Raw genomic sequence first — 16,927 nt, 5'->3', positions numbered from 1 at the left:
GGATGTGCGTGGATTTCACAGATATGAATGCCGAGTGCCCGAAAGACAGTTACCCCATGCTGCGGGTGGATGAGTTGGTGGATAGGACAGCAGGATTCAAAATATTTTCGTTCAGGGATGCGTCGATGGGGTACAATCAGTCGCAATGTACGGGCCAAATCAGGAGAAAACAACATTTGTGGTAGAAGGCGGCACATATTGCTACACGAGGATGCCTTTTGGGTTGAAAAATGTAGGAGACACATTTCAGTGGTTGGCGGAAAAAATGTTCAAAAGCAAGATCAGGAGGGGGATGGAAATATACATAGACGACATGGTGGAAAAGAGCATGTCGGAGAAGGAGCATTTAGATGGATTGAGGGAAACGTTCGGGATCTTGCGGAAATACAATCTGAGGCTGAATCCAGAGAAATGCACGTTTGGGGTGACCACCGGGAAGTTCTTGGGCTACATCGTTACTCATAGGGGAATAGAAGCTAATCCAGAACAGATAAGAGCATTGGTAGAGATGTCATCGCCATAAAATGTCACAGAGGTGCAGGGTCTCGCTAGAAGAGTCGCAGCATGGAATAGATTCATTTCCAAGTCATCGGACAAGTGTAGACCATTGTATCGGTTATTGAGAAGTACTCTAGACTTCGTGTGGACGCCAGAATGCGAGGAGGCGTTTCAAGAGCTGAAGAGGTATTTGGGCAAAGCTCCATTGCTGTCGCAGCCGGAGCATGGGGAGAAATTGTACTTGTATCTAGGGGCTACTGAGTATGTGGTTAGTTCCGTTCTTGTCAGGTTAGAGGACAGAGTGGAGAGGCCGATGTATTTCCAAAGCAAGACACTGTTGGACGCCGGGACGCAGTATAGCAGAATGGAGAAATATGCCCTGGCCTTGATCTTTTCCACCATGAAGTTGAAACCGTACTTTGAGTCACACTCGATAGTGGTAGTGACCAACCTGCCGCTTAAACATGCGTTAAGGGCAGAGAAGTCAGGCCGAATGTTGAAATGGGCAGTGATACTTAGCTCCTATGAGATACAGTATCAGATAAGAACAGCGGAGAAAGCGCAGGCTGTCGCAGAGTTCTTGGCAGAATTCCCAGCAGAGGACCCGACGTGGGGAGAGGAGATGGTCATGGACTCAGACAAGGATGGGGTGCCCGATCAACTAGATCTTTGGGATAAGCGGAATAGGTGGAGAGTGTTTGCGGATGGGTCAGCTACGGACGCATGCAGCGGCATAGGAGTGGTGTTGGTTACTCCAGATAATAACAGGATAGAGTTGACCATGAAACTGGGTTTCACGGCATCCAGTAACAAAGTAGAGTACGAAGTCATTATAGCAGGACTAAGAATGGCGGAAGACTTGGGAGTGAAAGACTTGATCATATATTCAAATTCTAATCTGGTGGTATATCAGGCAAATGGGGGTTTCGCGACCCGATGTCCAAGAATGGCCAAATACTTGCAGGTGGTGCATCAAAGAGCTAGCAAGTTTACAAAGCTTCAGTTTGTACACCTAGGGCGCGGGGGAATAGGCATGTAGACGCTTTGTCACATGTGGCCGCCGCCATGCCGGGGTCTGAGGAAAGAACTATAAAAGTGGGAAGGCTGGAGAAGCCAAGCACAGAGGAAATAATGGAGGTGTGCCATGTTGCAGAAGAAGAAGGGGGGGGGGGGGTGGATGGATCCTATCAAGCACTTTCTAGAAGGAGGGCAGGTGACAGATAGGAACGAGAAAAGGAGGTTGGAGCAGGCGTCTCAGAGATATATGTTAATGGAAGGGGAACTATATAGGAAGAACTTCAATGGACCACTGCTGAAATGTATGGGGCCACAATTATCATTAGAGGTACTAGCAGAATTGCACGAAGGGAACTGTGGGAGCCACTCTGCAGGGAGGACTATGGCTCATCGGTTACTGACGCAAGGCTATTTCTGCCTTCATATGAAACAGGATGTAGCCGAATTTGCCAAGAGATGTGACAAGTGTCAGAGATTTACACAACGGATATTTGCACCTGCAGAGCCCCTACATAACGTCTCTAGCCCTTGGCCCTTTGCCATGTGGGTGTTGGATATCGTTGGGCCATTACCCATGGCTAGTGGAAAAAGAAGGTATATGTTAGCAACCACGGACTACTTCACAAAATGGATAGAAGTCATCCCATTGCAGCAGATAAAGGAGGCTCAGGTGATTAAGTTTCTATGGAAGAACATCATATGTCGGTTTGGGCTGCCGTATGCCATCATTGCAGACAATGGGACATAGTTCACAGGATCTAAGGTGGTGGCGTTCCTCGAAGCCTACAAAGTGAAACAAGGGTTTTTGGCTCCCTACAACCTAGAAGGCAACGGGCAGGCTGAATCTTCCAACAAAACGATACTAAACAATCTGAAAAGAAAATTGGAAGATAGGAAGGGCGCATGGGCCGACGAGTTGAATCATGTTCTTTGGGCTTATAGAACCACCCCGCGGACCACCACCAAAGAGACCCCGTTCGCCTTAGCGTACGACATTGAGGCCGTGATTCCCGCGGAACTGGTGGCCACTACCAGGAGAACCAAGGCAGTGGAAGAAGGATCAAATTGGCGCATTTTGGTTGGAGATTTGAATTTGGAAGAAGAGAGAAGAGATTTAGCCCGCATCCATCTGGAAGAGTATCATCGGAGGTTACAAAGGCAATACAACAAGCGGGTCAGACCGCGGAAATTTAAGATGGGGGAATTGGTGCTCCGCCATTTGACGCCAAGCACTAAGGAGGAAAAGGACGCGAAATTGGGTCCAAACTGGGAGGGGCCATACACCGTGATGGAAGAAGGGGGGTCAGGAACCTATAAGCTTCGAACAATGGAAGGAAAGCTAATAGCGAGGCCTTGGAATGTAAGAATGTTAAAAAAGTTTTATAAGTGAATGTACTGAAGTTTAGAGCAATGTAAAGAGGGTCCCGAGCAGAGGACTAAAGTTGATTGTAAATATATAAAACCACAACACTTTTGTGAAAAGAAATATGTTTATTATGCAAAATTTTTGAATGGGAATGCGAACACAAAAGACACCTGGGGCAATGGGAGAGTCCCATCAGGTTTCTATGCTTGTCGGGAGGTGGAGCAGTATATGGGTTGAGCCCTTCGCTGACACTAGCTTTGGAAACGGCCCTGAGCAAGACGAGTTGCTCTAACAGGTCCTAAAAGGATCGAGCCCGCGGAGCAGGCCAGACCATAGATGTAAAGGACACATGGGGCAGTGAAAGTGACCCCATCTGGCTCCTAGAGAGAGAGAAGAAGCAGAGGGGATGAGCCCTTCGCTGACATTAGCTTTGGAAAGGGCCCTGAGCAAGATGAGTTGTTCTAGCAAGTCCCGGAAGGATCGAACCCGCGGAGCAGTATGAGCCCTTCGCAGACCATAGACGTAAAGGCACATGGGGCAATGAGGGTGGCCCCATCGGTTTCCTGTAGAGGGAGAAGCAGCAGAGGAGATGAGCCCTTCGCTGGCACCAGAGTTGGTGGGGACCGGGAAAAAAATGTTTTGTCCTCATAGGCAGGGGCGTAGTTGTATCTGCGGAGCAGGATGAGCCCTCCGCGGATCGGTCATCAGATTCTATGTTTGTTAGGAGGAAGAGCAGCGGAGGGGATGAGCCCTTCGCTGACACTAGCTGTGGAAAGGGCCCGGAGCAAGATGAGTTGTTCCAGCGGGTCATGGAAGGATCGAGCCGCGGAGCGGGATGAGCCCTCCGCGGATCATGGAGGTAGAAGGCACATGGGGCAATAAGGGTGACCCCATCTGGCTCCTATAGAGAGAGAAGCAGCGGAGGGGATGAGCCCTTCGCTGGAACCAGCTTTAGAGGGGGCCGGGATTAAAAAGTGGTTGATCCCGCAGGACAGGGCGTGGTTGTATCAAGTGAGGGGGCCCAATTTAGATAAAGAAAGCGTAAGGGAGCGAGATGGCAAGAAGAAGTGAATGAGGAGGTAAGGAATAGACTAGGGACGAGAGATATACTTAGCAAATCTAATAAACGAAAAAAGGTCACAGGGGAGAAGACAGGAGGCATATAAAACTCAATCATATAGCAAAATACGTAAACAGGGGGCAACTCAAATCGCAAGTTAATAACAGTATTGTAATATACAGGAAAGACTAGGGCATTCCCTAGGTGGATGGATCAATGTTAGTTTCTTCAATAGCATCTTCAACGGCGACAATGTGATACTCTTCAATGACGACAGTTGGAAGGGGGTCTACGTCCATTGCAAGGTTCTCTAGGATGCCAGAGGGGTCGACTGCTTCAGTATGGTCGATGGCAGCCTCAGGGGGTCTAGTCACTGGGATAGTAGGATTGTCGGGGAGAATGCAGCCTTCTTGAGTGAGCCGGTCGAGTTCCTCCTAGACCTTCCGGGTCACCCTCTTCTCAGCCAGAGCTTTGAAATGGTCACGAAAAGTCGTTATATCCAGTTGGTGCTGCTCCATTATCTTGGCGGTTTCATCTTGGTGGGCCTGGTTAAGGGAGTCCACAGCCTTCTGATGCTGTTGGGTACGGGCGTTCAAATCGAGCAGGTAGTGTTGGAGAAGTTCTTCTCTTTGGCAGTGCAGACATTCATTGACAAAGTCCATGTACCGCTGATGGGAGGATTCAACCGCAATCAGTTCATCTTGAGCCTAGACTTTAGCCAAATTGGCGGCGGCCAGTTCTGACTGAAGACCGGCATAGGACGCTCACAAGCCAGAGGGGCCGTTAAGCTTTTGCTTCACGGCGGTCACCTTATTCCTGGCGTGAAGAAGGCCACAGATCATAAAGGAGATGTCTAGACTCACCTGGGTCAAAAAGGGAGAGGGATAAAAAAAAAAAAAAAAGGAAGTTGTACCTGTTCCCAGTTGGTGTACAACGAAGTGCGATGTGAATCAAATGAACCCCCGTCCGCATATGCAATGTCCTTAGGTAGATGGGCATTGTAGAACAAGGAGAAGGCCACGACAGCATTGTCCAGGGCGGAGTCCGCCGTATTTATTTTTCGGTTTCACACATTGAAGATGGGACAGAAGTCTTCAACTGGTGCAAGACTGGAGGCCAGGGAGCAGGTTGAGCGGGCTCCTTGCCATGTCGGCAAGTGCAGGGAAAGGAGGCAGCTGGATGAGAGGGTGAAGAAGGAGGGGCTGGGCCTTTAGGCATGGGGGCCTGGTGGGTTGTAGAGACGGGCTCGTTAGAGGTGGATGTCTGCGGCCTCTTGGCTGGCGGTTGATCAGCGGGCGCATGCATGTCGGCGGGGGGAACTTCTATCACATCATCATCAGAGTCGCTATCAAATAATTTTTGCTTCTGGACGTCCATCTCTACAGTAGGTGAGGGGTGAGAGGGGAACTGGTCGTCCCAATAGGAGATAGAGCGGTAGGAAGGGATGTCGATGGGAGTGAAGGAAGGGTGGAGATCTTGAGGTTCAGGGGAGGTGAAAGAATGTGAGGAAGCTCGAGAAAGGGGGCGGTGTAAGCTATAGGTACGAGACCTCTTCTTGGAAGGGGGAGATGCACGGGGCTTTCGTTCCTTGGGAGGGGGAGGACGAAAAAAGGGACCTGTTAAGCCACGGAAGGTGTTGAGAGCGGGAATGGGCAGTACGGGAGTAGCGGTGGTGGGATGAATACCTAAAAAGTCAGTTTGAGCAGAGCCAAGGTCACGAGCTGGGCAAAGATAGGACAGGAGATGTTGTCATAAATCCTGGATTGGAATATGGTCGCCTACCTATAAATAAGAACAGAGGTGAGTTAGTAGATTAGAGGGAAAACATTTCGAAAAATGGGGAAAGAACTACGATACTCACCGCAAAGTCGGAAGGCGAGGTGGTTAAAAGTCAGGGTAAAGGGAATGTCCGCGGACAGAAAGTTTCTTGATACATAGAGCGGATAGAGGTGCCAAATTTATCGGAGGTGGTAAGCTTAAGGAGAAAAGATTGTTTTTTAGGATGAACGCAGAAGGACTGGTATCCTATGCTGACATCCTTGGTGCTGGTTTTGAGATAGTATTGAGAGTAGATGTCGCGACTGGTAATCTTGGGTTCACGGGTCTTGTTGTAGGAATTCGCGGCGTACATTATCCGCCAGAAATTTCCTATACCTTGACAAGGGGGAATGTTGAAGTGATTGCAAACTTCAACATCCAAGAGAGTAAGGGGAAACCGCAGACCGGCAACCATTTGACTTACGGTGATGACAAGAGAGCCCGATCGGTGGGGAACCAAATAGGGGTAGTGGGTGGCAGAGGGCACGTGTTCTAATACAACATCGGCTGGAACACCGTAGGCTGCTCTAATGGTGTCTAAATTAGGTCTACAAAATCTAGGGGGAGGCGGTAGTAAAGTAGTGGGTCGACCGGAGGTGGAGGGTACGGCAGGGGAAGCAGGAGGAGGGGGAGAAGAGATGCCCGCTGAACGGGAAGAGGACGAATCAACATATTCGCGGCCCGACATCGAAAAGGAGCTGAACAGACTCTAGGAATCTAATTATTTTAAAATGAGAAAGGGAAAGACAGTTCAACTAAAAAGATAAAGGACCAAGAAAATGTACCGATTAATAGTGAAAAGGAGTTGGTGAGGTCGTGAGAGATAGCTGGAGAGGAAGAAGGGTACTGGGGACTGGGTCAAAGATGAAGGTGGGGGGGGGGGGCAATGTAACTGGGTAGGTTATGGAGCAGTGAAATGGGGCCGCAGAACCCTAGGGGTAGACGTGGCCGAGGTATGACTAACAGGAGGCCATCAGATGAAGGGACAGATGGATGGCCCAGATAGAGATGAGGAGTTATAAAAAGAAGAGAAGGAAGACAAGTGAGGGAGGCCGCTCCAGAGAGAGAAGTAGAGAAAAAGTGAGGAAGGAAAGAAAAGATAGGAGAGTTGAGAGTTACTGTGAGGTTGTATTTGAGAGCCATTTGTGCTTTATTCCATTAGAGGTTTTTGGTTCTTACACATTGCTGTCATCAGTTTAAATTCCTATTAACTATTTCACTTTTCCAAAGAAATTCCTTGAATACAGATACTCAAAGAAAAAATGGGCTTAGAATTCTCTGCTTTCATTACATAGGCAGCACACGAAACTATTGAGAATCTTCTTATGTACTAACTTGTCCTGTGTAGGTATGCTATTAGAGAATAGTTGCCATGTGGAAAAGGAGTGGCGTGGCAAAACCTATCTTCCCCATACCATACTGCACCATGATGTCTTCTCTCTTTCTCTGGTCAAAGCTTCGTATACACTCTTGGAAGTAAATTTACCACTTTGATGAGGAGTCCAGACTATGAAGTCTTTGTCTAGGTGCAAATTGATTTGCACTTCATTGATCTCCTTCTTCAATCCTACCACCTGCAAATTTTGAACTTCTAAATTCCATGTGCCAACGGAAATAAGGAGATTTACTGTAGCATTCAGTTGGAAATCCCTTGCTGCTCTCGCCTCTACATCTTCGATCAAAGGAGATCTTGAACACCAAATATTATGCCATAAGAGAGTGTCTTCACCATTAGCAATTTCATATCTGATAAATCTTTTAGCTTCCTTCCTAGTATCCAAAATGTTTCTCCATATCCATGAGCAGTTTTTTGGGATACTCATGGACCAGAAAAACTTTTCTTTAATGTGTTGCTGCCATGTCCAGTCGACCCAAACAGTTTCTTCTCTTGTGACCAACTTAAAAACCAATCCACAGTAGGCCTTAATGTTCCACTTTTGTAGGTTCATGACTCCCAAACCCCCTTCCTCCTTAGAAAGACAAACAATATTCCAGCTAGCTTGGTGATGCCCTTTCTTCTCTGTAGAACCAGTCCACAAAAATTTTGCACATATCTGTTGCACTTGTTCAAGAACCGTGGAAGGTAGAATGTAAGTTCTGGACCAATATGTATGGAAAGCAATAAGAACAGAGTTTATAACTTGTAGTCTTCCTGCATAAGACAATAGCTTTGACTTCTAATTCGAAATCTTGCTAGTAACCTTCTCTATTAAAGGCTGACATTCTCTAATCCCCAACCTTGTAGAGATGAGTGGTAGCCCAAGATATCTCACTGGAGGTTTAATCAATTCTATTCCCATAATCTCCGTTAAAGCTTTTGCATCATGCTGACTAAGGCCTCCAGCTAGTAAAGACGTCTTGTGATTATTGATCTTTAACCCAGTTGCATCTCCAAAGACTTTTAAGTCGTCTTTAATAGCTTGCACTGATGCCCTATCACCTTTGCAGAACATAAGAACATCATCTACAAATGCTAGATGTGACAATCTCACCTTCCTACATTTGGAATGGAATAAGATGTCTTTGTTGTTGATACGCTGCATGAGAATACAATTCAAGATTTCCATAATCATCACAAATAGATACGCTGCAATAGGTGTAAAGTCTATGTTGTGAACCATCACAAATAGATACATTTGGAATGGAATAAGATGTCTTTGTTGTTGATATGTTGCAATAGGTGTAAAGTCTTCAACCTTTGTGGGTTGTGAACCTTAGGAATAAGACATATGAACGTGGCATTAACAACTCTCGAAAATTTAAAAAATTTAAAAGCATTGAGTATGGCCTGGGTAAAATCATTCCCAACAATAGCCCAGCAGCTCCTGAAAAAGAAAGGAGTGAATCCATCTGGTCCCGAAGTTGCTTTCTCATACATGCCAAATAAAGCTTCTTTAACTTCTTTCAGAGAGATATCACTTCCCAACTTTGCTTGCATGATCGGTGACAACACTGATTTGACTTTTAAGTTGTTGAAGAAGTCTAATCCACTTATCTCTTCTGCTTCAGACCCAAGAATCTCAACATAATATTCCACAAAGGCTTTAATAACCTCAGCCTGACCAGTCACAGTACCACCATTAGAGTTCTGCAAACACCAAATGCCACTCTTGGCCTTCTTTTCCTCCAGAGCTTTGAAGAAAAATGTCATACACTTATCTCCTTCCCTTGACAAGGACTCATCATATTTAGTCTTAATCTCTGCAGCCTCTATTCTTGCTATCTAGCGCAATTTTTTCATTTTGCCTTAAGAATAAATCCCATGGTTTGTTTTGCATTTGACTTTGCAAATCATATAGGAATTCCCTTGCCTGCTCCACTCTTGTATGAATATCAGAGAAATTATTTCTAGCCCATGGCTTGATTCTGTCCTTCAAGAGTTTAAGATTTTGTATCAGTATGTACATAGGATTTGTATATAACTGAGTTGCCCATACTTCCAACAGCATGTTCTGGAATTCCTTGTGCTCCACCCAATGATTCTTGAATCTAAATGGCAATGCTTTACTATCATAATCATACCAGAATAGCAACACTGGTGAGTGATCTAAAATTCCATGAGGCAAAAATTCCACCCTTGAATTAGGGGTAGATATCATTCCAGAGACTGTTAACCAAACATCTATCAATTTTGGTCATAATCCTTCCTCTTCCAACCACTTTGTTGTTCCAAGTATAGAGAAACCCATTAAAGCTCAGATCCGATAACCCTACTCCTTAGATACACTCAACAAACTCCACAGCTTCTCTAGGATGCATTGGACTTCCCCCCACTCTTTCTTCAGCTTTAGAAATGTTATTGAAATCTCCAACAATAGTCTAAGGCACAGTGATTGTATTATGTATAGCAATAATATCCCTCCATAGTCGAAGCCTGAGATTCTTTGAATTTCTTGCATACACCACAATAAGTAAGAATGCTTCATTGGTTGGCTTGAATCTCACCTGACAATGTATGAACTAATCAGATTCTTGCAATTTCAAAATGTCTATCTTGGAAGGATCCCAGCACACCCATATTCTACCTACTGGATCCTCGTTATAATTATTTGTGTGAGCCCAGAGTGGACAACAAATATTTCTAATAAGATCATACTTCTCTTGTCGCACTTTTGTTTCCAATAAACAAAAAACACTCAGCTTATTTACTTTGACACTATTAATCTCCTTCGCCTTCTCTATGTCATTAGTACCTCTGACATTCCAAAAGCACATGGATGTCATCATTTATGATTTTTGTTCTTAGAGCTTTTAGGTCTACCCCTTCCCTTCTTACCTTTGCTCTGAGCTTTGGGTGTAGATTCATGGATCGAATTCTCACCGCACACTCTACCTGACCTTGTCACCACCCCACTGGCTTTCGCAACAATTAGGGTGCTTTGTGTTATCTCACTGATAGGTTTTACTATTTGATCATGAAAGTATTCCTTTGCATCATTAGGAACCTCATTATCTAGAATCTCATCAATATCATTAATGTCAGCCAACAAGTGAAACCTGCTTGCTTCCATATTAAATGCCTGCACCAATTCCTTTTCCATCATATGCATTAAGTCTGAGCTCAACTGCTTTTCATGTATAACAAGAGCTTGCTCTACTGCAAGCTCAGTATTCACTGAGATTCATGCCATTCCACAATACTAGTACTATTACTAGCCTGACACCCATTACTCTGTGCATCTTGTTGGGCTTCTACATTTATGTCAAATTGCCCTTCAAGTACCATATTTTTTGTTGGCTCTGTACTTCCATTCCTTTTATTTTGATTGTTCCTACCTTGCACTCGAGACAGACTAGTACCAATATGTTCAGTTGCCTCAGAGTTTATCTGCCTCCATTCTGCCTCTTGATTTCTCCTCTTATTTCTCCTCTTCTGACTCTTAGACATCCTGACATTGTTGCCTTATGTACCTTGTGTTTCTGGTACTGCTGGTTCTTTTCCTTTATCCAGCCTTTGTGAAGTTTGTTGTACCCCCTGTTGAGTTTCCAAATTATCACCTCTATTCACTCTTCTACATTCTGCAACTAGATGCCCTACTATTTTGCAGTGATTACAAAACTTGGGTAAAGTTCCAAGTTGAACTTTCTGCCAAAATTCAACACCTAACTCAGGCACTTTAACAAATATCTGATATGATATAGGTTTTGATAGATCAATATCCACCAAAACACTCGCATAGTACCCATTCATACGTTCCATTGAATTCATGTCGACTGTTATTGGGCAACCAAAACCTCAACTCAAGCTCATCAGAATATCCACTTCCCAATATTCAAATGCAAGTCCAGGAAACTTGACCCACACATAGCCAAAAGTTTGTCTATGAGTCTCAATATTAAAGTTAGGAGTCTATCGAAAAAATCTCATCAATTGTTCTTGAAGATGCCAAGGACCTCCAAAGAAAATTTTGTTGAAATCTATTTCTTTATCAAACCTGAACACAACATAACCTTTCCCCAAAGGTGATAGTTTTAATGGTCCTGTAAGCGCCCATTCACTGTTGACTGCCTTTCTAATGGTGCCAATGTTAAGAGTGGTAACATCCATCCGAGCTATCAAGGCAAACTTACAAGCTTCTATTCCCTTTTCCATAGATTCGCGAGAAATTTTCATAACTGGTTTATTATCCTTTCTAGTCATCATGGGTAAAGTAGAAACATCAACTGTTTGTTTCATCCCTCCTTTTGCTATGTTCGCATAAGAATCCTTATTTGAACTTGGTGAATCAATATTTCTACTTTCCCCCTATCTCGAAGCCTCCACACCACATCTTTGGTGTCTTCTAAAACCAAACCCCAGAGGAACCGCAGACATGGAAACAAATAGAACCCAGCTGAACTATGGATCAAATGACGTAAAAAGAGGCAGAGAAACCAAGGTTAATACTACTAATGAACTCTCACTATAACCAGTGGAGGATTTTATCAAAAGTGAAATTCAAACCTTGTAGAAGACGAATAGTTACACACTTATCATTAGCTCATTCCTTACCTAACGAGGACAAGTTATAGCTAAAAAGAACCTCAACTTTGCTAAAAGAAGAGAGAAGATTTCAAGTATAACCTATCTCTGCGAAGAGTATGAGTGAGCAAGCAACATGCTTTGATTAAGATTATAACCGTTCACTCGAGAGTCTAGTTGCAACCTCTTCTCCACAAGTTGCTTGAACAGAAAGATACTATAAGTGGTAAAAACTCTGGATAAGAAAACTTGACGAAGGGCTTCTTTTACTATTCTTGGTAATAAAAGATAGCACAGGATCAAAGAACAACTTAAGTTATATCACACCTAGTCGCGCTAAAATGAGTATCCATTTTCATTTAAGTTCCATAAACCAATGTTTTTCTTTAATAATGCATAAACCAGGTCTGAGTTTGAGGTACCTCTAATCACAAAAAAATTACAGGAGATAGATCAGGAGCGAAACGTGAAGAAAAAAATGAAAACCAAAGAAAAGAAGAAAAATGAAACAAATGAAAGGGTAGGAGAGGGGGTTCCCCTTGGAGCTATTCTGTCTTGTAACGTAGCTTCCTTGAGTCTTTAGGATGGTAGCAGCACCATTTGATGTTAACACTTTTGCTAAATTGTTTTTATGCTTTCACAACCTTAAAAATTCTACTTGTCAATCTTTTCCTTACTCACGTGTCTTGTAGTATGTTTAGAGTAAGGGTATTCGTTCCAACCTTATGTCACAACTGAAATATGTTTCAAGGGAACTAGTGAGAAGGATTTTTATTTTAAACTTTTAATTTGTACTTCCTATGATTTAGTATTAGCTCTAGTTAATCTATTAGTATATTAGTATTAGTTTTACTTTTATATTTTGGGCCCTTGAAGGCAAAGTTGTATAATTATTAAGGCCCGGACTGTGGTCTTTTTAAGTAGGATTTTGTAACCTAAAACAAGGAAGACTCAAACGGTTAGGCCTGATTCTCAGATCACGCGCCAACCAACGTCGCATTCACATCAAGAAGTGTGTAAGCATGGTGATGTTAACACTTTTGCTAGATTAATTTTGTTTTGTTTTCACAACACCCTCAAAGTGCTAATTGTCAACATTACCTTACTCACGGATTCCGTGTATATAATTCGAGTAAGGTATTCGTCCAACCTTAAAACTAGGTTGATGTCACAATTGAAATATGTTTCAAGGGAACTAGTGAGAAGGATTTTTATTTTGAACTTTTAATTTTTACTTCCTATGATAACTTAACATGTAAGTTATCTATTCCTAGACAATGAAATCCATCGTTGTTGCTTTGCAAGAAATTAAAGATGTTCAAGGAATCTCTCAAAGGCTGGCCTAGATTTAGTTCCACAGTTATTTTTGCACACAAGTAAGGATATTTTATTAATATACTAATAATAATGTTATAGGAGATATAAGAGCTTAAGACTTAGGGTGATGCATGACCATTGTTAATTAAAACCAGTAGTAGATTCTATGAGGATTTTCTAAGAATCTGATGAAGTCTGGCTTGGTGCAGCTCTAACAGGATGTTCCTCATTGCATAGATGAGCCCTTCTTTGATGCCGCATCAACTCCAAAATTAGCTTCACGATAGATATAAGAGAGTTTCCAAGAATCCATCTTCTGAGTTGCTCGTAGCCATCTTGCTTTACCAGTCCACGGAATGTTCCCCTTGTTGAATGCTAGGATGGCAGGTTGTGAATCTGATTCAATCCATAGTCTTCTCTAACCTTTTGATGCTACTGTCTCTACCACCATAACAATTGCTTCACATTCAGCTTCAAAACTGGTGGTAACTCCTAGACCAGAAGCCATGACCCCCAGAACTTGACAATTGTGATCTCGAAATATAATTCCCACACCCCCATTTCCTGGGTTCCCCTTGGATGAGCCATCAGTATTGGCCTTGACTGTGTCAGGTTGGGGGAGGTTCCAGCATACTTCTTTTGGGCAGCATGGTGGCATGGGCAGCATGGCAGCATACTCTCTTATATTAAGAGAGTGAAGAAGTTCCAAATCTTCCACTGAATTAAACATGTGCCCAGTAGCAACCAACCCTACAGCTTGAACTCCTTTGATCACTTCATACTTGGTAAGAATAATATTCATTTTCTTCTCATCAAATAGAATGTGGTTCCTAGTTTTCCATATATGTGCCATTAGGTGCACAACTCCTGCATTCCATAGTTCTAATCTGATGGGGCTAAGAAGCTTTGTGGCCGATATCACTTCCTGCAAGTTCAACAAAGTCCTTACCTTGAAGACATCAGCGAGCCAACCCCATAATTCCTTTACTGCTACACATTCCTAGATTAAATGGTTAACATATTCTTCCTCTGTTTTACAAAGCCGACATCGAGAAGCCATGAGAATTCCCTTCTTCTTGACCTTGACATCAGTAGGCACTGCATTTTGTAGAAGTTTCCATACAAGCACTACTGTTCTCAGGTGTAGAGTCTTGTTCCAGACCCATTTGTTCCAATGGACCTTTTGTTCTTTTTTCCTAATAGCATCAAAAGCCTTTTTCACTGAGAACTTCCCATCCTTTGTTGGTTTCCAGATCCTAATATCGGTTGTTTCGCTAGTTGGAGGTTGGAGTGTATTCAGATATATTCCCACTCTTTCAAAAACTTGGTGCACTTGAGCTGGAATATTCCAATCATTCTCAGTTATGATGCCAGCAACAGTGGCCTTAAAGTATCTCCAGTTGATGCCTTGTACTCTGTCTGCTATTGCAATTCCTGCCCAATCATTTTGCCAAAGCCTGATGTTCTTACCTTGACCCACTTCCCAACCCATGTGAGGTGACATCTCTTTTAGAGCCCATCGAATGCCTGGCCATACTGATGACTTTTTGAAGTATGTAAGCCATCGACCTGATATCATAGAGAATTTTGCCTTCATAAAGTTACTCCATTCAGAATTTTGGGAGATGAAACTCCAAGTGAGCTTCATGAGGAGGGCTAGATTGAGCTCTCTGAGTTTCTGAAGCCCGAGTCCTCCTTCCTTATATGGCTTACAAACCTTTTCCCACTTGAGCGTGATGCCTTTCCTTACTGTAGGATCCCCTGACCAGATAAAGTTTCTAATAGCTGCTTCACAGTCTTTGATACATTTAGTTGGCCACCTGTACACTAACATGTTATACACCGGAAGGCTATTTAGAATAGCTTAAGCAATGACTACCCGACCTTGGAAAGATAACATTCGACCAGCCCATCCACTAGCCCTTTTTCGCACTTTGTCAACCATACTCTGAATATTTTCCCTTGTGACTTTGCCTTGCAATATAGGAGCACCCAGGTATTTTTCTGGAAGGAGGCCTTCGCTAAACTCAAAGAGATTGGAGACTTTTTCTTTCTTTGCGTCATTCATAGCCCCTAGAAACAATTTACTCTTAGAAGGGTTGAAATACTGGCCTGCTGATTTTTCATAGGAGTTAAAAACTTTCTTTAGCAACTTGAGGCCTCGAATGTCTCCATTTGCAAATACAAACATATCATCAGCAAATAAGATGTGGGTGGGACTAGGACATTTTCCTGCTGCCGTCATGTGTTTGACCTTGCCTTGAAGGAATAACCAGTTTATGCCCCTGCTTAGAACATCTTCTGCGATGTCAAAAAGGATGGGAGAGAGGGGGTCTCCTTGCCTGAGCCCCCTTCCCACTTCAAAGAAGCCACAGGGCCCTCCATTAATCATGATAGAGATATTGGCACTTTGTAGAATGGTAGACAGCCACGAGCACAATGTCTTGCAGAACCCAAACCTACTAAGGACCTTAATCAAAAACTCCCAGCTTAGTGTATCAAAAGCTTGGGTAATATCTAACTTGATGCCAACATTCCCACCTCCAGTTTTCTTGTCCAAATCATTTATCATTTCAGAAGCCAAAGCAATCCCCACGGTGCCCGTTTTGCCTTGCATAAAAGCCAACTGCTCTCCACTAATGATTTTGCTGACAAGCTGCTTAATTCTCAATGATAGAAGCTTAGTAATAATTTTAAACAAAAAATTACTTAAACATATGGACCTAAACTGGTTCACCTCGATTGCATTTACAACTTTAGGAACTAGGACAAGGAAACTAGAATTCATGCCTTTCGGGAGAACATTATCTCTAAAAAAAGAAATAATTGCATTACTTACATCCAAGCCAATGATGTTCCATAAGGTGTGGTAAAAGATACATTGAAAACCATCGGGGCTAGGGGAACTGTTTGCATCCATGGAGAAAACATGCTTCTTTGACTTCTTCCCTTGTTAGAATGGCTATTATGGAGTCATTCTCTTCATCAGTAATCAACTTAGGAATCAAATCCAGAAGATCCGAATACATTGTGACACTCTGAAACTTGTATTTGTCTTGGTAGGCAGAGACTATATATTCTTTGATTTGCTCTTGTTGCTTGATCATGACACCTTCTTTGTTCTTTATCTCTATTATCTGTGCTTTTGCGAGTCTCATTTTGATGGTGGCATGGAAATAAGCCGAGTTTCTCTCTCCATTCAAGGCTTCTGAGGTTCTAGACTTTTCTTTGACCATAGCAAATCTGATTCTTTCAGCTTCCTCTAACTCAGCAGCTTTGTCAATTTCCCTTTGATGCAAGTTATTCTCAGAAGGATTTCTTTCTTGATCCTTAAGGATCTGCTCCATATCCTCTTCTAGTTGCTTCATGTGCTGCTTGTGACTTCCATAAACCTCAAAGCTCCATTGCTTCAGTTTTACTTTTAATCTTTTTAGTTTCTTCACTACTTTTCTAATCGGAACATCATAGAATGGCTCATTCCAGCTTGCTTCAACTACTTCTTTGAGGCTTTCATGTAGTATCCAAGCTTTTCAAAACTGGAAAGGGATATTTTTCGGCTTAGGGACGCATGAGTTCCAGCCCACAATCGGGCTGTAGTCTGACAACTTGCATTTAAGAAGCTTACTTCTCCATCCAGTGCTTACTTCTATCCATTTCTGATTTACAAGCATTCGATCTATCTTCTGTAGCATTCTTTTATTCCCCCACCTTTTGTTGCACCATGAGTATTTAAGTCCGCAAGTTGTAGAGTCAATCAGAGCATTCGAGTGGATACAACTGTTAAATTCATTCATGGCGGTGATACATGGAGATCGACCACCTCTTCTTTCTATTACAGAGCTTACTATGTTGAAGTCCCCTACCATAGCCCAAGCATCCACAGTATTTC

General features: G+C 43.1%; 1 protein-coding gene across 1 annotated transcript; it reads right to left on the bottom strand.

Annotated features, from left to right (window-relative positions):
- Positions 1-7,159: 7,159 nt before the first annotated feature.
- Positions 7,160-10,968, bottom strand: LOC147524496 (uncharacterized). Its single transcript, XM_086575102.1, has 6 exons — positions 10,671-10,968; positions 10,036-10,374; positions 9,071-9,366; positions 8,473-8,982; positions 7,998-8,296; positions 7,160-7,856 (listed from the first exon to the last, which is right to left on the bottom strand). The coding sequence occupies exons 1-6, from the start codon at positions 10,966-10,968 to the stop codon at positions 7,160-7,162; spliced, it is 2,439 nt and encodes an 812-aa protein (XP_086431228.1).
- Between the last annotated feature and the right edge of the window lie 5,959 nt (positions 10,969-16,927).

The sequence above is a fragment of the Coptis chinensis genome, chromosome 1 (genome assembly GCF_015680905.1).
Source record: "Coptis chinensis isolate HL-2020 chromosome 1, ASM1568090v1, whole genome shotgun sequence".
NCBI lineage: Eukaryota > Viridiplantae > Streptophyta > Magnoliopsida > Ranunculales > Ranunculaceae > Coptis > Coptis chinensis.
The sequence above is the reverse complement of the archived record's forward strand: the minus strand, read 5'-3'. Positions and strand labels throughout refer to the sequence as shown.

Bases quoted from the DNA above. Each gene is read 5' to 3' on its own strand.
- LOC147524496 (XM_086575102.1), bottom strand. From the start codon at position 10,968: ATGAATTCAATGGAACGTATGAATGGGTACTATGCGAGTGTTTTGGTG. The intron at 10,375-10,670 runs GTACATAAGGCA...CATGAATCTCAG, and splicing joins AGCAGTACCAGAAACACAAG to TGAATACTGAGCTTGCAGTA. The intron at 9,367-10,035 runs GTAAGAAGGGAA...TTTGGTTAACAG, and splicing joins ACCCAAAGCTCAGAGCAAAG to TCTCTGGAATGATATCTACC.